Source organism: Stegodyphus dumicola, chromosome 5 (assembly GCF_044657685.1).
Source record: "Stegodyphus dumicola isolate Sdum_Otavi_A_Nest chromosome 5, ASM4465768v1".
NCBI lineage: Eukaryota > Metazoa > Arthropoda > Arachnida > Araneae > Eresidae > Stegodyphus > Stegodyphus dumicola.
Window position 1 is genome coordinate 12,925,988 of NC_140772.1, and position 23,284 is coordinate 12,949,271.

Genomic DNA, 23,284 nt, shown 5'->3' on the forward strand with positions numbered 1-23,284 from the left:
CCCCCTTCCCAAGGACTGCACGTCCCAGGCAGTACAATCCCTGAACAGGAAGCCATGCTTATAACTAAAGCATCGGTGCACTAATACGCATTACAATACAGTAACAAACAACATAAACAATAAATGCAATAAGTAATGTAAAACAAATCAAATACTAAATCAATAAATGAGTGCAAAAATTTACAAATTTCGAAACAAAAAAAAAGAACCATGGTCTTGTACTATTTACATTATATACACCATGTACTATGGCTATAGCAAGGCGCTAACCTGTCGCAATGAACAACTTTAGGCTTAGAGATCGATAACCTTACAGATCTGAACCATGACGTTGTTCAGCCTGTTTAGGACTGCGTAAGGTCCATCCCAAGGTGACTAGCTTAGGACTGAGTTCTTTCCGTTGAATCGGGATTCCACAACCACACCATGTCTCCTTCATTGAATGGATGTCCTGTAGCTCTGGTGTCGCATCGGTCTTCATCTTCTTTGTCACCAAGTTGACTTGTTCTTGACTAGTGCCCAAAATTGTGCATCACTTCAAACTGTGCCTTAAGATCTTGGATGTACTCCTCGGGTGATTGAAGGCACATCCTGAGGGTGACCAAACAAGACATTGCAAGGCAGATGAAGGTCATAACCAAAGAGCATCTGAGATGCGGAATAGCTGATAAGCTCTTGGACAGTAATGTAGGAAGCTTTGTTCTATCCAGAAATATGATGAATGTGAACTTCCTAGGTGGCTGTCTACGGGCTTGAAATGACTAATCCAACTTACGATTAACTCGAACGTTTAATGGATTTTAGAAGCTTAAAATCACAGAGACTATTCAATATTAAATCACAGTTTTTATCAGGGCTTGACTCATAATTAATATGTAACAATTTACACACAGAAATAAAATCATATGGAGTAAGAGTTTTAAGTAATTTTTGTTTTGTTTCTTCAATATTAAAATCAGATGGAAAACCACAAGAGTTACGCAATCTCACTCTATTTTTTCAATTACCTAAAGTTCCAAACACAATTTGATGTAAGAGTTTAATGGGTTTTGTAGGCCCAGTTCTTAAAGAATTAGAAATTCTAGGTATCGAATTTAAAGTTGCCATCTTGATTCAAAATACAGTATAACACTATTCTTAGAAGTAACAATGTGAAAATAATCGAAAAAAATTACTTCTTTTCTTTTGTAATATTCGTCATAATTCTTCCTATGATTCTTCCTTGGCTCATCCCAGCTGAGCCCCCATTATTGTAGGAAGCTTTGTTCTATCCAGAAATATGATGAACGTGAACTTAATTCCTAGGTGGCTGTCTAGGGGCTTGAGATGACTAATCCGACTTATGATTAACTCGAATATTTAATGGAAACATAAATAAGCTGCTACAAACTACAAGGTGATTACATATGTGGCAGGAAATAGATGAATGTTATTTACAGGTGAATAGCGAATAACATCCTTTTATATACACGTCTTTAAATACCGGCATTGTTGTCCCTCTCTTACCAACATCCAAATAATTGTGCAGTTCACTCTGTCTTAGCACTCGGGATCCAAAAGTCCTTTCTCCTATGGCTTGGCTTTACATCCACTCGATGACGCATTCCCATAGTAATGCGATAAGTAAAAACAGATAATTTATTGTCCCAGTCCTGTTGGTTTTTTGAAACCACCAAACCAGAGGTTATTAAGCATAGTTCAATTAAATTTCTCTATCGTGCCGTCTGACTGGGGATGTAAAGGTGTAGTTTGAATTTTGCCAATACTAAGTAGCTTGCAGAGTTCTTTAATTATGGCCGAAGCAAAATTTCTTTCTTGATTGAAATGTAATTGAAGAGGCACTCCGAACCTGGAAATCCAGTGTTGTATCATTACCTCTGCTACTGCGACAATCTCTTGATCAGGAATAGGGTATGCTTCAGTCCACTTAATGAAGTAATCAATGGCAACGAGGATGTCTTTGTTGGTATCAGAAGTTTGTGGCAGAGGTCCCGAAATGCCAAAGGCGATATATTCAAGGATGTACTTGTATCTCAACAACTACATTGTAACAGTGCAGCTTGCCTCGACTATGTTTCTTCTGTTCTGATTCACTCAGATGTCACAAGATTGGAATCACATTTGCATGTCATCCTTTGCATTACTTCAGCAGAAGTGCTCATGAACTCTCTGCAAGGTCTTCATTATTCCGAAGTGACCTCCTGTAGGACTGTTATTCAGTTCTTTAAGGACATTCACTGATCTTGGTGTATCAGCTGCCATGGGAAAGCCTTTCCATCATCTGATTTGTATTTCTGGTACAAGACACTGTTTTGACTATGGAATGAGTCTCAATATTGTTTTGTTCTATAGTGCTCAATATTGTTTTGTTCTAGGACTGTAGATCGCAGTTTTCTTTCAGGTAGATTTTGTGTTTGAAGACTCCATTTAAGTCAATTATGGGTTTAATTTTGCCATTTTCTAGGTGGATTTTCCTGACTTTATGTCACTTTATGGGTCTCAATTAGCCAATGCTGATGTTGTAATTTTTCTTGTGACCGAATAAAGCAGGATGATTTCTTCTGATGATGGATAGTTATGTCCTCAAAGGCTGAATGCAATTTGTTATTTTTAAAGAGAAAGGAAAAATTGTATTTCCTTAGAAACTCCAGTCTGAGTATAATGTGATAGTAGGCAGCACTTCCAAACATGATGTTTACATTTAACTTCCCATCTATGTGTATTTTATCACCAGATGCCACATAATAGGAAAGCTTCTAAATGAGGATCAGGATGTATCCAAAAATACAGAATGGTGTCCAAATGAGTTCATTTTTAAATTATTGAACTAAATATTTCCGAATGATGGTAACATTTGCTCCTGTATCGATCACCATTTTGGAAGGAACTCCATTGATATGGCCCATGATAAAAAGTCCATTTTTGCCGCCACTCACTGCAGAAATCTGAAGTGCTCTAAAATGTGGCTTCTCATCATCTGGCAACCTCCACCCTGGGAGATGGCCACCTCCCGTCTTTGGGTGTTCTGATCAGTGCTGAAACGTGGAGTATAATATCGACTCGGAGCTTTTGTGATGGAAAGTGACATGAACAGTTCGATTAACTCTTTAGCCGCAGACCTCTTTGGTATTGAAAGCCTTTCACAGGTATGGCCATGGAGGACTGCCACTCCAACTCCAAAGCAGATATGATAGATCTGTTTGCGTGCTCCGCTGAGTTCTTCAGGGGAATGGTGCATTCATTTCCTCTCGTGTCCTGGCTTTTACAAATTGCATGAAACAAACCATTCCTTCGCACTGTTAGGTCTGTGGGCAGGGATGAGTCACAGGCTGTAGGCTGAGATATGGTTACTGCCACTAGCTAATCTTCGTCCTTGACCAGTTTCAGGCATATGGCATTGTTGGAGAGTTCTCTCATGATGGAACAGAGTGTTACCCTTCTGAAACCATATATGAACCATGCATACAGTGTTCGCTTCTTCCTCCTCATCATCTCATGCCTAGGTTAAATCAAAGACTTCCTCAACATACGAGGGCTATCCAGAAAGTAGATTACGTTTTGGAATAAAAAAATAAACAAAGTATAGGAAACAAATTTTATTATATACAGATGAAAGCCACACTCAAATACTACTTTTCTACATAGTCACCATACAAATTAAGGCATTTATGGTAGCGATGTACGAGCTTGGAAATTCCTTCGTCGAAAAATTCGGCCGCCTGCGCCTTCAACCACTTCGTTACCTCTTCTTGCAGCTGTGCGTCGTCATCAAAACGCTGCATAGCCAGCCACTTCTTCATTGCTGGGAATAGGTGGAAGTCGCTCGGTGCCAGGTCGGGACTGTACGGCGGATGAGGAAACAACTCCCACTTAAAAGATTCAAGAACTTTACGAGTGACATTTGCCGTGTGGGGCCGGGCGTTGTCGTGAATCAACAAGATCTTAGAGCTCAACATTCCTCTGCGCTTGTTTTGAATTGCTCTTCTGAGTTTTTGGAGAGTTTGGCAATACCTTTGAGAGTTTATTGTAGTGCCTCTTTCCAGGAAGTCCACCAAAATTACACCTTTTCTGTCCCAAAAAACAGTCGCCATCATCTTCCTTGCCGACATTGTTTGCATGCATTTCTTGGGTTTTTGGGGAGAACTTGTGTGCCCCCACTGCATTGATTGCAATTTCGTTTCACAGTTCACATGTTTCACCCATGTTTCGTCACCAGTAACGATGCGATCGAGTAAAGAGTCACCATCCTTATGGTAAGCGTCCAAAAAGTTCAACGCTGCAGCCATTCGCTGATTTTTGTGGTCCTCTGTCAAGATTTTTGGAATCCATCTTGCACAAAACTTGTGGTAACCAAGCTTTTCGCTGATGATTTCGTGCAACAAACTTCGCGAAATTTGTGGAAAACTCAAAGAAAGTTCCGTTATTGTGAAATTTCGATTTTCACGGACTTTAGCATCGACTTTTTCGAGAAGTTCGGCGGTCACTATGCTGGGTCTCCCACTTCGATCTTCGTCGTGAACATTGGTTCGGCCATTTTGAAATCTTATGACCCACTGACGCACTCCACCTTCAGTGATAATGTTGTCCCCATACACTTCACGAAGCTGCCGATAGATTTCTATCGGTTTACAGTTTTTTGCAGTCAGAAACCTTATTACTGAGCGCACCTCGCAGCTCGCGGGATTTTCAATTAACGCAGACATTTCAAACCGTCACAGTATCTGAACGGAGCACAGCACGAACCTCTCACTAGCACGGCTAGATGCAGACTGAGCTGCGCAACGCTCTGACCCCAAGATGGCCACGCTAGCCCCGCCCCTAGCGGACACAGACGGAAACGTAATCTACTTCCTGGATGGCCCTCGTATTTGTGAGCCATACTGTTACGCCTTGCAGAAAAGTAATAAAGATTGAAACGATGATTTTTTTTTATTTGCATTTTATGCAGTAAATTCTCTCGATTCCCACAAAGGCTGACCTTCTGGACCTGATACCATGGACTAGTGAGTTTTGAACTGCTACCAAAAGTATGAACTAAGATTCCATGCATTTGAAATAAACCAGGGGGTTGTCGTAAGACAGCAGCTTCCAGCCCATTATTCCAAGGTGCATGTTATCACTTGCAGATTTAAGTTGCTTGCAGCTCGAGCTTGAAACATGAATCGTAATTAAAAGATTCATGCAACAGAAATCAAATTTCCTGAATAAAGAAATTTAATTATACCCCAAAAAATAAAATAATGGTCAATGTATATTAAAACTTAACATTCCTTATTAACTCATTACAGTTTCATGTTTGCTGCATCTGATTCTTTACTCTATCATAGAAGAGGTGTATTTTTATGCCTTAGCATCCCAGCGATTTCGTAATGATGCTGGCACCTCTGTGCAAGTTGACAACTGTTAAGATAAGGATCTTCACCTGGACATCTCAAAATCCTGGTGAAGATTGCATTCTTCATAGTTTAAATTGACCTTCGTAAGGCCACTGGAACCTAGTGCAACCAACTTCCAATAAGGTGGATGCAGTTTCTTTGCAAATTGGCCGTGGGCACGAGCTCCTCTGCCCCTGAGCTTACAGCAAGTATTGCCAATCCATTTGTTGCCTCAGTCCTTTTTAGAAGAAAGATTTTCTTCATTGAACATTTTGCACAATAATCATAATACAAACAACTGCATGTAAATGACTAAGATAATTAGATTTATAGGAACAGAAGCTTAAAAAAAAGTTATTAGATTTATGCTTTTATTATTTTTGTGTTGTTATTTTTAATTTTATAAACATAAAGAAATTTCCCAAAACGCAGATTCTTACTGCACATAAAGTTCGATATTGCTTAATGTGATGGCTGTGGTTTAATCTACTGATGCAACTTTTTCAAATATTTGATTTTTCTAAATTTTATCGTTCTAAAATATTCAACATGTTTTCTATAGTAAATGAGAGGCTTAAGTCTTCCATTGTATATTGCAGTTATTGTATAGAGATGAATATATTTAAATATAATTGATCTGTAACATATATTAACACTAGAATGGCAGGAAAATCTTACCTACTGGAACGGTGGTAAGGGGTCGTTTTGACCCTTTGATGAAAGTACTAAAATAACAATGGTAAAACAATTTTAAATGTCATACATTGGCACAAATACGTCCTTTATATGTATTTCATAATTTATATTTAATATCACAAGGTAATTTATTGACTTTTTAAAATACTGTAAATGTATTGAGTATATGGCGATCAATTGGATCATATTACAATTACTCAAATAACTCAGTAATTTGATATAAGAATTGATTTCAAATAAATGATTTCACAAGTTAAAACTAAGGTTTTCTAAAATAAAACACAATTTATATAATAATATTTTTTATGTACTTACTCAGAGGATGATTCACTCTGTAAATGCAGAAATGAGAAATGTTCTCTGATGTTTCAGTTATATCATTATAAATGCAGCTGAATGGAATATTAAATCATTTCATTTCAATTTTATTTAATATTTAAAATATTAGAGATTACACATATGTATTAAAAATTAATGCAGTTGATACAAAAATAATTTTTAACAATTTTTCCAGTGCATTTTCCACACACAACTTTGGAACAAGATGCACAATATTCTTGAGATTTGTTTCCATTGCATGTCTGTACTTGACACTTTTCTCTCTTTATATCTATTTTCTTTTTATGTGTTTCTTCTGAAGACTCAAGAAGCATCTTTGGGAGTTTTGAAGCCATATGTACAACTCTTAACTTTACTCCTAATTTCAGTAGAAAATTTCTCCATTTAATGGTGTTTCCTGTTACACTTTTATAAATTATCCAGGTGTTCAAAGCTGCATGATCCAAAATATTGAAATGTTATGTACAGGCCATCGTCTAAAAGCCAAATTAACTGAATATTTTCGGTATATCTGATCATGAATATCCACACAATACTTGGTTGCGTTGTGAAATGCTATTGAATCGGGCAACTTCTTGAGACTGTCTTCAGTTTTTACAGTAGAATGTAATGAGTTCAGTAGAAAAATGCTTTTGTTTCTTTTGCCTTCATAGATGATAAATGTGATATTATCATGTTACACTATTGTCGATGAATAAAGATTACTACACATATTTTCAAAGATATAGAAATTTCTCTTCTATTCTTTTTCATTGTGCAGACCATAGTTGTATTTTTTTATTTTAGCATTTCTGCTAATTTAATGCTAGTGAAATAATTATCCGTGGTAATATTCCTCCCTTTGTTTAGATGTGACATTAATTTTATGACAACATTTTCAGACAAACGTAATTGAGGATTTGCTGTTTAATTTTTTCCTAGATAAGGAAATCCATTCAAGAGGTATTTAGTATTAACATCTACAGGTAACCAAAATTTTATTCCAAATTTGTATGGTTTATTAGGCATATATTGTGTAAATCTACACCTAGCTATAGATGGGAATAATTGTTCATCAACTGTAATATTTGTCCTGCTCGGTAGCACGTTTTGCAGTTTTCAATAAATTTGTTCCACATGTCTGATGCAAAAGCAAATTTATCAGTCTGTAATCGAGCAGATCTTGTTGTCTTTTCATCGAACCTTAAAAATCAGTTTATTTCTTTGAATCTACCTCTTGATATAGTTTCTTTGCAAAATGGCATTCCCCACGCTTCGGACCCAAAGGAATATAAATCTAAGCCCTTTGCTCCTATTACTCCTCGAACATACAATATAGTTACAAAAGCATCTTACTCAGCCGGAGATAACTTCCAATCTTTATTTCCAAGTTGCCGATGAGCTTCGGATTCTGTACATTTCTTCCTATGCAGCAAGATATCATCATCAATAAAAAGCTTGAAATTTGTCCTCAGAAACACGACTCTTTGCAAAAGATGTTAGTCTTGCTATTTCTTTTAGAACATTATATGTAGAAACACGGCCAAAGACTGTATTTTGGGAATTATATCATTCCATATAGTGCTATCAGGAGCTGTAAAAACAGTTTTGCAAATACCGTGATCCGTTTTTGCTTGTTTATTTCTGCTGAGTTCTTCTTCGTTTACTTCACTGTCCTCGGCTTCACTAATAGTTTGTGTCTGGAATTCATCTTCAGTTTCTACAGAAAAATTATCAATTTCACCTCTGTCAGACTCATTTTCAGATAGCTCCTGCAACAATTTTTTAATTTCTTCATCCTTAAGACCTCTTTTCCGCTTATTAAAAATATTTTGTAAAAGTTGAAAAAGTAGAAAAATATCAGACTATCAGAAAACGATAGGGAATATATTTTAGCATATGATTCTCACAGCGTAAAGGAAAGGGGAAAGGTGATAATGAACTTGACAGAATTCATACGTACTGAAATACTGATTTGGGATTACCAAGAAAACATCTGTCCTAACTGTTATCATCTGCAGTAAGTAAAATACATCTATAAAATAAACTATTTCTGGGGAAAAAAAAAGTAAGCATGAAAAAGACTGCATCTACCTTCCTTGCAGTATTTTCTTAACAAATAGATAATTGCAAATAAAGGAACAACAACTTATGTAGACATTAGAAAGTAGTGAGACCACCCAGGTTTTTATCCCTCTGGGAGATAGTATGAATACAATTGAAAAATCCTTATCAGTGAATGTTTTTCACAGGTTATTTGACAATGCCTCCAGCAGAAAGAGGGATAAAAGTAAAGGGGTCAAAATGACTCCTGTCCGCCGTTCTAGGAATACGTGCCATTATTTCAAAAACTAACAAACCTAGAATGCTGAAATTTGTTTTACAAATATTTGTTATCTATTTAGGAAAAGTAAAAAAATTCCAAATGATTTCTTCCAATAAAGCAAACGTAATCAATGGTCAAAAGTGTTCAGGGGTCAAAATGACCCCTACCTCCGTTCTAGTGTTAAATAATGTTTGTATATTTTTCCTCTTATTTTATGATTTCTTTCTTACTAAACAATATAGCTTTATATCAAGAAACAGTTAGGAATTTTATCAATAATTTTCGGTATTTAGTAGGACCTTAATTATGCTGGTGCGTTGCCAATGCGATGCATATTTGTCTATCGGCTTCCTTTGACCTTTAACTTTCCTCAAGGCTTAATTTCTAAAATTAGAAAAACCGGAGCCCTATGGAAGACTGTCAGGAAAAAACAAAATCAAGTAAATAAATAAAATGGGTAGAAAGTAATTAATAATTAATTACTAAAATTGAATAATTAATGATTAGAGTAAATAAATATTAATATTAAAATTTAATAAAATATAAAGACATAAAACATAATAAGTTATTAAATAAATGGTGAATAATTAAATATTAAAATAAAGTACTGGACCTTGACTTATTTGGGGGCTTCGGCTGGAATTACAATTTTGCACAAAAAATAAGAATTAGCTGTACTGGTCTCCAGTTTAATTTAAGCTCTGAATATAATGTACTACTGCAAAGGTTAATAGAAATGAAGACCATCTTGTTCCAGCACACTAATAAAAAGTGTTAAAAACGTTAAAGCGTCACCAATGAAAGTATAGAGAATGTTATAACCAGCAATAGAATATGGAGAAAATTTTAATGGATGACCTGTAGGTATTAAAAAAAAGAGAAGTGTCCAACATTTTCTGACTATGATTTCCTTTGAATATAATTCTAGCTGTCAAGCAGAATATGACAGGAGAACAAACTTTCACTGAATCCGAAGGTTAGTTGGGGAAAAAAAAAAAAAGTAACAAGTGAAAATTTTCATCATTTCATTACATGATTCCAAAAGTCTGCATGTGCTCTTTTCTGCAGGAAGACACTAGCGTAGGAACGAAAAATTTACCTGCTCTCATAAATTAATTGTACTTTCTGGAGAATAACCCCTTAACATGTAGATGGGGGGCTTCTCTTTCCTTAAAAATCTCGACCTCCATCCAAGAGCTCATTTCCCAAGAAAAGAGAATTATGCATTCAGAAGTTAGAATCGATTTTTAATATAATTTTATTTCTGTAAGTTTTCAAGATCTAATTTCTACTGAAATTGCTGTTCCGTTACATTAAAGAAGTGCCAAAGCCTTCTTATTTAGAGCTCCGGTGCGCTTTGGCTAGAATTAGGATTTATTCCCAAAACTAAGAAGCACCGGAGCCAGCTGACTTTCCTTCCATTGACTGCCTTTAAAATTTCATCAAGCCCTGGCTTTTAGTTTGAGAATCATGTAAAATTATGCTGGGGCTTATTTTTGAGAAATATTTTGGGTGAATAAAGCATTATCTGAGTGTACACTAATAAAGCATTATTAGTGTACACTCAGATTTTACATTATGCCCAAAGAGGCTTTTTTTTTAATGTTTTGTGGTTACCTTTATTTATTAAATATCATGTTCTTTGCACTTAAACCATAAAGTTGAGTTCAACAGCAATATCCCAAAATAATTTTAAATTGAGCATATCTTTAGAATTACCGATATGCAGTCTCACATGCTGGAGATAATTTTTTTTTGCCATACAGTGTTGCCATTACTTGCTTTGAAATCCCTGAGTTTTTTTAATCAAAAATTTGTTAGAAATGTATAATAAAAATTCTAATTTTCTTCTAATGATTATTTCTAATTAGACATCTCATGATTTTAATGCATGTTGCTATAAATCAGTATCATAAAAAGTAGAAAAATGTATTCGTAACCATGTTTATTGTTTTTAAATTGCTTTTTTATTACTCAATAAATGTCTAGATGAAATTTGAAAGTATTTTAGACTTAAATGAATGGCAATATGCTAGCAAGTGGAAGATAAAGGTATTCTATTTGAGGCAGAAGCAACACACTGCTTTCGTTGAACCGAGTTTCGAAGTTAAAATTGAAAGATTGACAACAGTCTGCAGATAAAAATAAAAATGCTTTGATTTGAACAGCGTTTCCACTGTTCGTATTCAAATTGTTGACATAGTTAATTAAAAATTCATTAAACGCTTATAAAATATGAAATAAAAACAGTTGAATAAATTCTAAATTCCGACTTCCAGGTGTACACATTTGGGTGGAGGACTAGGTTATTCAAAATTTGATGGCTGTAAATACCGTCGATATTTTTGGCAATGCAAGGAATATACATACATACATGTAGACTCTTCAATATTTAATAATGAGACAGGGTGAAAATATTTGGTAGCAACAATATGAAGCGCGATACGTCATTTATAGTAAATCGCCACAAAATCTCATTTCGAGACTGATAACCCTTTTTGGGCTAAATAGCATTAACAATTTACCTACATTTTAAGCATGTACAATTTACAAAATATGAAATGGATAATTAAAAAAATTCCAAATTTGGCCTTCCAGATGCCCATATACAGATGGAAACGTCCATTATTCGAAATTTAATAGCTCTAGTTACCGTCGTTTTATCACAATGCGAGAAACATGCATCCATTTATGCAGATTCTTTATAATTTTTTTAATATAGTATAAGTCTTTAATATTTGGTGGCAGCAGTTTGAAAAGTAAACCAACATTTTTTCAACAGTTTTCATCACAAAATGCCAAAATGAAATTAATAGCCCTTCTGGGCTAACGCCTCCCCCCAAAATAACTGCTGCTTTTACATTAAGAAGTTTGTAATTATCTTGTTTTAATTACAACTATATATTCATGACACATTTAGTTAAAATTTTTGTTGTTAATGGTGATGAATAAATTTTCATTTATAGGGAGCAATATCATGATAAAGCTCCGACAGCTTGCCAGGGAGCGAGAGGAGGAAGAGCGCAGGGAGCGAGAGGAAGAGGAACGTGCACAGGAAGCAGGTTAGCATATTTGTGATATGATAATTAAAAAGACAAAAATAAAAATTGTAAATGATATCTTCAAAAGCAATGTATATTAATTTTTGAGTGTATTGTTTGTAAAAAAGAAATAAATAAAGTAGGTATGTTAAACAGTTAAAGGTTTACAGCATTTAAATACAATAACCTACTTTCAGAATGCAAAATTAATGAAAGAACCAGGTAATCAACAAAAATATTCAAATTGTATCATTTTGTAAGAGTCCTTTCAATTATGTTAAAATCATGTAATGGTCATAATTCTGAAACTATGCACTTCGTTTTTATGTGTCCAGTTGTACATTACTTTACATGCCAATTCATAGAACTGTAAAAAACGGAAGAAGATTGAGATGACGTATTGTGTCCTTTGACCATATAAGCGCAATTAAATTAAGATTTAAAATAAGCCTATTTATTAAACCTTCCATAGCTGTAAGATTAAGCAATTATTTCTTCCTCAGCATGCATATCTGTCAGTCGCAAATTTGTGTTGCAAGTTTTTGCCTACTACGATGCATAACTAGAATGTAGGTAACTCATTGGATGACTGTCAAAAGGTTAACACACTAACCTCACAAGAATACGTGCATCTCCGCAAACACTTTGATAGTATTGTGGTTTTTGCTTTGGGGATTTCATCATTTTAGCTCAGTAAGACAGGAACAAGTACGGGGGGGGCACCACGACTTCGCCATTGACAAAAATGGTATAGACCTCCCATGCATTAACCTTTCTAGAGAACCGTTCCCTCTGTGGGGAACACAAGTGCCTTTTCAGGCATTAATTTAAGATCTTATAAAAAGGCTACATTTTTAGTATATTATTACATCTATGAATACATTGAATAGATGTAACATTGCTGTACTTGAAGTTTTACATTGGAGCTGGATTGCATACATTATTGATTGATTATAGTGGACTTAAGTCATATTTACGTTGGTTAGTGGTTGTAGTGGTATTGCAGTGTTTTTACATTGGCTTTTGGATTATATTGAGTGCACTTAGCAGCTCACGGTTTTGGATTATATTGAGTGCACTTAGCAGCTCACAGTTTTGGATTATATTGAGTGCACTTAGCAGCTCACAGTTTTGGATTATATTGAGTGCACTTAGCAGCTCACAGTTTTGGATTATATTGAGTGCACTTAGCAGCTCACAAGTATAAAAAATTATTCATGATTTCGTAATTGTTGCACTGTGTTAATATAATATTTATGGTAATTTGTATTTAGATGATATTGAGTTCATATTAGTAGTAAATAGTTCACTGTCTCTGGTGATGGGTATGCTATTTTTGTGCTTTTATTATTATTGAAGGCACTCCTTATATGGAGAAGTGCTGTGGAAATAATGCATTGATGAATGTCACCTCTGATGAAACTGAGTTTGTATTCGCTTAATCACTCAAACACCGAATCACTGAGTGGTGCTGAGCAGTTAGTCACCATTAGTAATACTTTGAGTTCATAATCATGATAATCACTGAAACATTGGCCGGGACACTATTCTTTGAATTGGTGGAACATGGTATCAGTGGGATTCTGAGTACTATGTCACATGAAGCAGTGGATTACTGATTTTTGATATTATTGATATTATCCATTGCTTTGCATCGTTTGTGAAGCAATGGATCCGTGGAAACTTGAGAAACTGGGGCATTGAGCCACATTGAGTAATGTTGTGCATCTTGTTTGATTTATTTTTGGGGGGGGGGCTGGCACAGCTCTAGACCATGTTGACGTAGCTTGTCAATTAGTGCTTTAATGTTATAGGAATGTCAATGTTTAATTGAACCTTTGGAATTCTACTCCTGATTGATTGAGGTGTGTACATGATGAGTTGATGTTAGTGGGCATTGTAGAAGGTAATGATTTGGATCACCCCTCTTCCCACATACAGACACATCTGATGTTGAGGGATTTCTTTTGCTAAAATATGTGGGGAAGGGGCTGTGGCCGGAGATAATACTGTGACAGGTAAAAATTGGATATGGTACCATTCTCGTCTATCTGTCGTAGAAGGCTGTGCGTACATCTGCCTGTTATTCCTTGTGACCATTATAGTTTCCATTCTGTTAAGCATGCTGTTTTGATTTCTATTTTAGGGCCGATTGTGGCCGTAGCATGTTTATTTCATCTCCAAGCTGTTCCATTGTGGCTTGCTTTGGCGAGGAAATCAGCTCTCTCATTGCCTTCACAATTGCTGTGCCCTCTTGTCCAGGTGATGATAAAGATTTTGTTACTGGAGGTGATGGTATCTTTTATTTTTTCTGCAACTCCTGAGGTGGTGCTTGAATTTTTAATCGCATATATTGATGATCGACTGTCTGTCACTATGTGGATATTATTGGTTTGTTCAGTGTTACAGTGAGCACATTTTGTGAGGAAGCATTCTTCATGTAGTGGAATATATCAGTTACCAATTACCACAGACTAAACTTATTATTTTTTCCATTTGCCAGATTTTACATCTAATGGATTATTAACATAATAAATGCACAATAACAAAAATGCAACAGGAAAGTATGGAACAGGTATCACGTGTCGATTTTAGCCTTCTTGTTTTAGGACTTCATTGCAAAGATAGATTACCTGTAATAAACTTTTAACTCTTTTAAATGGATAAAATTCGATGACTTCAGAAAAAGAACACAAGTCGTTTATTTTTTCATCCAATCAAATCACATAATCTACCAGTTGTTACTGGGCAACAATCTTATGTTGTCATCTTATGAAAATTAAAATGTACAGACATTAAAGATAAGAAGAGGAAACATAGAGGACACTACACATTTCCTTTCCAGTGAAAATGATTAGGAGACATAATCCTTTAAATGGGGTGAAAACCTGATGGTCCTTCCACTGCTTGTGGTATGGTTGTGATTGACACGGAGATTTGCACTGTGTGGGCGGATCTGGATAATCCATATGTCTGTGGGTTTCAAGAGGCTGCTCATCATTGTCTTTTATGGTAAAACATGGTTTTTCAGCATATCAACTGAAATTCTTTTAACGGTTCCATTAATTTCAATGCCAAAATATTTAGTGGTGTCAGTGGCGTAGTGAAGGGGGGCAAGGGGGTGTATGACGCCCCGGGCGCTGCTCGCAGAGGGGCGCCAAATGGTCTCCAAACAAGATTTTCCAGAAAATTTGTTTTTATTTCGATCAATTTCTGGAAAATATATTTAAAATGAATAATTAATGCAATATAATTAATTACTTATTTTCTTGATTTGTCTGATAAAATGTGTAATAAAATGTTTGCAGTCCATCAACCAAATATTTCCATATACAAAACATTCTTTCTGACCACTTTATTTCTCTAAGAGATATATTTTTCTTTTTTTTTTAAAAATGAAATGCATGTATAACTCGCATTTTTTTATTTTAAAACAATAACATGACCTTGTCCCGAATTTCTCAAACATATCCAGTTTCCAAAAACTGATTCCATAATCTGGAATTGACATTTTGGGAAACTCGTAAGGCTTCCGCTGAAATGGATTGCGTTTGACTATTCTGGAAACAACTGATGGTCTTCCTGGTTACTGATTCAACTAAGTCATCTTGCTGAGAGATCGTATATTCACTGCTTGAAAGCATTCAATACATGCTGATTGTTTTTAGTTTCCTACTAAAAAGGAATGCTACTGGTCGCTCCTTATCTAAAATGCTTAGTTTCCGACGTTACAGACTAAATTTGCATATTCCCAACTTTGTAAACATTATAATTTTCCTTTATAATCTCTTCTATTTCCTTTTGTTAAAAAGGTTGTCGATTACATGGTTATTTAATACCAAACTCGCAATGTCCCGTAATTCTTTTGAGCAGTGAATGTCTGCAAGGTGTTATTCCGCAGTAGAAAAGAAACTGAACCTAAAACTCCACTTCAGATCTATGAAGAAAATGTTTTTCCAAACCAAAGTGTAGCACTTCAAATACTCCTTACTATTTCATTATCAAATGCTAGCTATGTTTTAACTGTGATTTTTTTGGGGGAAGCCAAAAAGATATTTTGCCCCGGGCACCAGTTAGGCTCGCTACGTCACTGCTGTTTGACAACATAAGGCCAAAGATAAACTGGTTGCAAAGATGAAGTGACCGTGTTATTGTAGACGAAAATGTAGCAATTCAAAATGCATTTTGAGATGAATACGCTTGTATATCCATGGGTAGTCTTTGGAGAAGATTTCATGTTACAGATTATACTTTGTACTATTTCATGTTACGGATAATACTTTGCACTAACTCTGAGTGTGTGACATTAGGGATCGTGGTGATGAATTCTTCGAGTAAACAGAGGGGACTTGAACAAAGAAACTCTGCTGAAGAGTATCCTGTATCTTCTTTCAGTGCAGAGCATAATCCCAGAAGAACCAAGGGTAAAGTGTCTACCCAAGATTGTAAAACAATATTGTCTACCCAAGATTGTGCTTTGTTGTAAATGACATTTTCAAACCCAATTAGTCCATACAATCTTGAGTTGTCGCCCATTTAATCCATACGATTGTGGGATGGTATGCGGCTGTTTTGGATTTTTGAAAACTGAAGTATTTGCTCAAAGATGAGAAGAGTTGACTTCCAAACTGACATCCTTGATGAGAAGTAATATGCTGTGGTATTCCAAAACAAGAAATCCGGGTTGAGATCATCCCCTTCGCAATTTGTTTCCGCTAATTGATCTGCCATAGGAAAAGCTTCAACCGATCTTGATAAACTATCAGTCATCGTTAGTAAATGTATGAAACCTTGACATGAAGGTAAGGATCCAACAAAACCAATGTGAACGTGTTGAAAACACATTCAGGTGGAATGTTGAAGTCCTTAAGAGCTAACTTTGTATGTCTTTGAACCTTATATCATTGGCATTCCATGCGTTCCCTACACCATAACTGACAATCTTTATTGAAATTTGGCCACATGAATCTTTTCATGATTAATTTTCTTGTGCTTCTAATCCCTGTATGAGATAGGGTAGGAATAGAAGAAAATATTTGTCTGCGAAAGTTTGAGGGGATGTATGGGCGGTTACTGTTGGTAGAGACATCTCAGTAAATCATTTTGTCAGTACAGTGCCTGAATGGAAATCTGAACCATTCTCAGCCTCCAGTTGTTTCTTAAACTTGTTAACTCTTCATTATCTTAAAATTCTGCAGTAGTTGCGTAATCAGTTGGAGACGGTATTAATTCTGGAAAGAGCATCTGCAACAACACTTCCTTCTGCATTGACAAAGCAAATATTTGTTGAAAATTGAGCAATATAACTCGATTGTCTTGCTTGTCTGGGAGAGGCTTTGTCTAAATGCTGTTGAAAAGCGAAGGTGATAGGTCTGTAGGTTATAGAAATGTTGAAATTGGCAAAGTATAAAGTTGGTCATGGGCACGAGTGCTTTTGCCCTTGGGCTTGTAGCAAGTAATGCCAACTCATTTCTTGCCTCAACCCTTTCTTGAAGAAAGATCTTCATTGAACTCCTTACATTTTACATAATATACAGCATACAACATATTCATAATACAAACAACTGCATGTAAATATCTAAGATAATTAGAGGGAACAGAAGTTTTTTTAAAAAGATTGTTATTAGATTTATGTTTTTATCATTCTTTGTGCTGCTGTTATTTTTAATTTTATAAACATGTTTCAAGAAGCACAGATTCTTACCGCACATAAAGTTCGATATTACTTAATGTGATGGCTGTGGTCTAATCTACTGATGCAATTTTTAAAAATATTTAATCTAAAATAATATACCGTATTTGACGGCATATAAGATGCTGTTTTTTTCCTAAATTTGGTCTCGAAAAAGTTACCTGCGTCTTATACGTGAAGGTAATTAATTGCATTCAATAATTTTTTATTTGGCTTTTACAAAACGTGAGAACTAAAAGAAACCACGCTATTGAAACGTTTTTTCCTTGTGTGTGGCTGTCTAAATAAGGGTGCGTCTTATATGCCAGTGCGTCTTATATGCCATATATTTTCCTCTTATTTTATGATTTCTTTCTTACTACACGATATAGCTTTCTATCAAGAAAGAATTATGAATTTTATCAATAATTTTCGGCAATTAATAGGATCTTAATTATGCTGATGTGTGGTCAATGCATATTTGCCTATCAGCTTTCTTTCACCTTTAACTTTCCTTTCATGGAGTAGCTTTAAAATTTCATTGAGCCCTGGCTTTTAGTTTGAGAATCAAAGAAAATGATGCTGGGGCTTATTTTCCAATTAGATCTTTATAGTCTGAGAAATATTTTGGGAAAATAATGCATTATTATTAGTGCACACAGTTAAAAAAAAAACTTGCTTTTATATCAAGAAATTTGTAATTATCTTGTTTTAATTACAAGTATATATCCATGCCACATTTAGTTTCAAATTTTTGCTATTATAATTAATGATGGCTAATTTTTTCATTTATAGAGACCTGCGTGCCACCTCTGGTGCAGGACACCAGAGAGGTGGAAATGGTCGCGCTGGAGGAAGGTGCACAGGGGGAAGACACACAGGAGGAAGGTGCGCAAGAAGAACGCACGCCGGAGGAAGTCGCGTGGGAAGAAGACACGCTCGAAGAAGAGGTGTTCGAAGAAGAAGCAGGTTAGCATATTTCTGTTTGAGAATCTGATAAAAGAGTACTCAGTCTTGTTTGGTGTGGAACACTCGTGCTACGCACTGTAATCATGAAAGTTTGAGTTATCTGAAACTATTAATTTTCTTTAAACATCAAGTGGATTTTATATTTTGCAATTTCATAATAAAGTACTTGCTAAACTCTCATTGTATGCTTCAGACAGACGAAGCACAACTTAACTTTCAAAACTTGCCAGCCGTGCCTACAACAGGCTTTCAGGTTTTTCCTGATTAACAGGTTTCTCTCCTGGCAAGCAGCAGCTAATCTTCTGTTACAAATCATGCTGATTATGATTTTATTTCTAATTTTAACCTATGCCATTTGACATAAAATTTACCTGCTATTTACTAAACCTCTAGACTGAGTAAGTACATGGCAAAATGAGACATAAAAGAAAAAATCAGCATAAAGCCATTAATAAAATGTAAATGAAATGTCCCCAGTCTTCTTTCAAATATGTCCAACAATTATACATGTAAAATATTTAATGCTATTTGTAAACTTTATAATGTGGATTTCATTCTCAAATTTGTTTTAAAATTATGTTTAATAAGAATGCATCCTAGCTCCTATTTTTTAGCTCCTATTGGCTGATAGGTCCTTAATTTTTTTCATTAATGGTCCTTAAAAGTACTTAATTTCCATGTGCAGAAATGTGTACGAACCCTGAAGCTGTGTCCAAGGTAAAGAGAGGCTTGCATTCAGAAGTTAGAATGGTTTTTATGGCATAATTATTTTTAAAATAAAATTTTTCTGTTGAAATTGGGGCTTCTCTTGCAGAAAAGAAGTGGCAGAGCCCTTTCATTTAGGGCTCTGGACTTTAAGACACTCGCGAGCTCACTGACTGTCAGCTCGCTAGACGAGACGCTAACTCTGCATGGACCAACTGAGTCTCCACGTACCAGCAGGGCTCATACAGCTTTTGGCTTGTGTTGGAGAACATTCTGGGCTAAACCAGTAAGAATTCGTTCCAGAAGCTTCTCCATCCATCTGTGGCATATCGCCAATTTGTTCGACAAATGTGGCAACCCTATACCTGCCTTGTTGGGAAGCTATCATACCGTGCCTGGACACTTCGTAACAATAAATTATCTTGTACTAAACTTTAAGTAAAGTATGAGATAAACTGTTGTCTACAATCAGGAGAATTTTTGTGTCATCAGGCAAACCAACCGAATTCAAATATTGACGAGCATTGGGTGCAAAATGATTTTCAAACCAGTCATTTATTAATGCTTGTGTCATCCATGCTCTTTTATTTGCACAATATATAATGGGGGAAAATCTTTACTCCTCTAAATTCTGGATGCCTGTATTTTCCCCCGATTACGAAAAGTTTACACTTGTGCATTCCTGCAGCATTTGTGCATGCTAAAATTGTTAGTCTTGAAGAGTCACTGGGAAGTAAATGTGGAACATAGATTGGGAACTGCTGATTTAGAAGTTAGAATATGATATTTAAATTATGTTTCTGTTTATTGGAATTTTACGCACTGTATGGTGTATATTCTAACATAGAGAATGACTATTGTGTGCCTTTTCACAATACAAGGCCTTCTTTGTTTATCCAACTCTTCTCCTCCCCCCCCAAAAAATGTATCATGTTTGTAATTGGTTTTTAAGTCACAGTAATATTGATAATATATTCTTCAGTTAGTCTCCAAGAATATAACTGTCATTTTCTCATTTATCTGTCCACTTTGAAATAACAAATCATATTGATAACTAATTCTTTAAAGCAGCAGTCGTCATTCCTTTAAACAAAAACCCTTACCATAATCAAAGTGTTTACTGTTTTATATATATATATATATATATATATATATGTATATAAACTTTGAATTTTGTATGTGACGAATTACTCTTCCCATTGATATTTAAAAAAATCCGTGGCCTTCCAGTACATATCTCAGTACATATATCTTTTTTTTTTTTTTTTTTTTAAATTTCAGATAATATATTAATTCTTTTCTTTTGTAGAAATCCAGGAGGGAATGATGACAGATGAGGTTTGTATAATTATAATTAAACTTATCTACATTATCAATTTGTTTTCTGTGCATGTTGTTATCTAAGGGCAGTGGTCTCAAACATAAATTGAATGTGGGCCTAATGCCCGATCTGAAAAAAGCTTATTCCAAATAATTCTAAATATGTTCAGCACACCTGCGGCCAAGTTGCTGAACAGTGGTAGTTTAGTTGGAGGTTCAAAAGCCACTTACAGGTTGGCTGCATGGGCATTTTCGTGGTTTTCCCCAGGTGTAATATGTATACAAACCGGTTTCCCTTAGAAAGTCCTCCACTAATTGCCATTATCACGTAAACCAACCAAACCATCTAATTAAGTTGAATTACTGACTAACTTACTTCAGCTAAAAATAAGCATTTTACAAAATATTTCCAGGGTGACAAAATGTGAGAGCAAATAAAGACAACTTATTCTCTTTCTTATACTTATTAAGTTTTCCTTTGATGTATATAAAAAATATCCATATACAGTCAAAAGTCGTTAATTTGGACACCCATAATCCGGAATGATCTATAATCCGGACCTCAAAGCTAAAAATTTTCTGCGCATGCGCCTCGTTGACGACACACGCGCATAGGACCTTTTACCACTGCGCATATGCGTGTGCGCAAGCGCAGAATACGTTTTTGCGCGCACGTTTTATGTATAACGGACGGTATAATCTAAAATTATCTAATTATCTATTTCAGTTAATGTTGATGATTGCGTTGTTCCTTAATCTTTGAATTGAATCCGGCTTATTATTTTTTGCAGACTGTAAGAGCAATTTTATAAAAGTAAGCTTGAACTTTCGATTATGTCAAATAGAATTTCTGATTCTGGAGCTCCCAAAGGATTGTACAAAACGAAAGTATGTTTCGATGTCCATCAAACAAAAAGCGGAATTGCTGCAAAAAATGGATAAAGACATGAAGAATCTGACAGAGAGGTTAGTGAAAACGAAAAAATTTCGATTGACAAGTTAGTCGGTATTCTCGGCACAACAATTAACTGGACTTGAACAGCGGAACTTTGTAACTGAACAAGTATAGAATTAAAGAGAAAGTATTATCACATAAAACAAAGCAATTTAAAACAACATACATTGAAAGAAATGTTTAATAAAGTAAACAAATAAATATTAAGCTTTTTTTTTTTTTGTAAATTTTGATACCCTTTAGATTATAATTGTTCTTTATTTCATAAATTAAGGTTTCATATTTTTAATTTTAGAATTTCTGCATGCCATCTTACGAGATTTAAACTGATGATCTATAATCCGGAAAAATCGATAATCCGGAATCACCGAAGTCCCGACGAGTCCATATTAACGACTTTTGACAGTATTTGTTCATTAATGAGTGAATTTCTTTATTTCCGACTACAGATTTCAGCTGCACCACCTGATAAACATCAGTCAATCTCATTCTTTTCATATTAATTATCAACTGCACAGAAAAAATTTTCACATCTAAATATGTACTCAAACAAAGTGATTGTTCTTATTGCGAAAATTCAGATATGAGGATATTTTACTTTTTTTAGAAGTATGAATAAAACTTAGTCATATCTATAGCTTGAAATGTTTGAAAAAATTTATATGAATTAAAAATATATATTTATATGATTTATATTAAATAAATTAGTTCTGTTTGTGAATTTTTTTTTGCAGTTCTTATACTCGTTTTGAATCATAAGCAAAATGATGTAAAACCGGACTCCGAATCATTAAAGTCTTAAACTTTTACTTCAAAATCTTGTCATAATAATGCTAATTCAGTTGATGGGCTACCAGTTTAAGACGACTGCCTTAGAAAAGGTTTTCTTTCTTGTTAATATACTTCCTTTTCAAAGATTATCAAAATGAGATGATTTATTGTATTTAAGATTCAACATTTTGACTGCTACTTCTATGACACTTAAAGTTCTGTACATGACACATTATTTATTATATTGTTATGAATTAACTATGTAAAAGCAATAGATTCAGGCCGTGAGAATATTATTTCTTAATTTTTTTAGTATAATTGATTGAAATAAATATTTAATTAAATCATGAATTTTTATTTAAATCAATCAGATTAAAGTATTAAATACTTTTTATAGAATTATATAACATATTTTTCACATTTTAAATCTACTGAAAATACATAATATGCCTCAATGAATAGTCATCTAATTTCCTATAAAATGTTTTGCTATTCCACCCGGGCTATGTCTGTCCACAGTCTCAACTGATAAACTGTATTAAATTTAAGAAGATCCCTTTTAAGGAACTGTTAAATTTAAACCTTTTCAATATTATTTTTCTTTTTTATCTCATTCAATGTTTCATTATTTAATAAAACTGATGTACTATAAAGAAAATGCACTGTGTATTGAGTTTGTACTCTTCTCAACTTATAAAAGGACAGGCAATTTAAATGAACAGACAGTTGCTGATAAATACACTCCACACTAATACACTGCTGGCCATTAAAATTGCAATGCCAGAAAGGTATGATATGACAAACATCAAAATCATATGAAAGGAAGAAGAGATTGGGATATGCAAATGATTAGTATTTCAGCATATTTAGACAGTGCAGGAGGGAGAAACGACATCTGAAGCACTGCATAAAAGAAAAGTTGTGTATTGTATTTCTCATTCGGAAAGTGCTTTTTAAGATCGGAGTTAGCTCAGAATATCATTTTATGTCTCGAATAATAAGAAGAAATGCTTACCAGCAAGTGTCATAATTCGGTAGAGGCAGAATCGTTGCCTATCTAGAGTGTGGATTATTGTTCAATGGTATCACCCTGGTTGACATCCAACTATTGTCATGCGAATACAGAATCAGTGGTTT

At 34.7% G+C, this 23,284-nt stretch overlaps 1 protein-coding gene across 1 annotated transcript in view; it reads left to right on the plus strand.

The window, feature by feature from the left end:
• The first annotated feature begins 9,657 nt into the window (after positions 1-9,657).
• LOC118180582 (uncharacterized) overlaps positions 9,658-23,284 on the plus strand; it is a 61,320-nt gene continuing 47,693 nt past the window's right edge. The window contains exons 1-6 of the mRNA XM_085817796.1: positions 9,658-9,691; positions 11,682-11,777; positions 12,647-12,737; positions 13,903-14,051; positions 18,223-18,396; positions 20,411-20,439. Of these exons, the coding sequence (XP_085673922.1) occupies positions 9,658-9,691; positions 11,682-11,777; positions 12,647-12,737; positions 13,903-14,051; positions 18,223-18,396; positions 20,411-20,439 (573 nt within the window). The remainder of the gene's footprint in view (positions 9,692-11,681; positions 11,778-12,646; positions 12,738-13,902; positions 14,052-18,222; positions 18,397-20,410; positions 20,440-23,284) is intronic.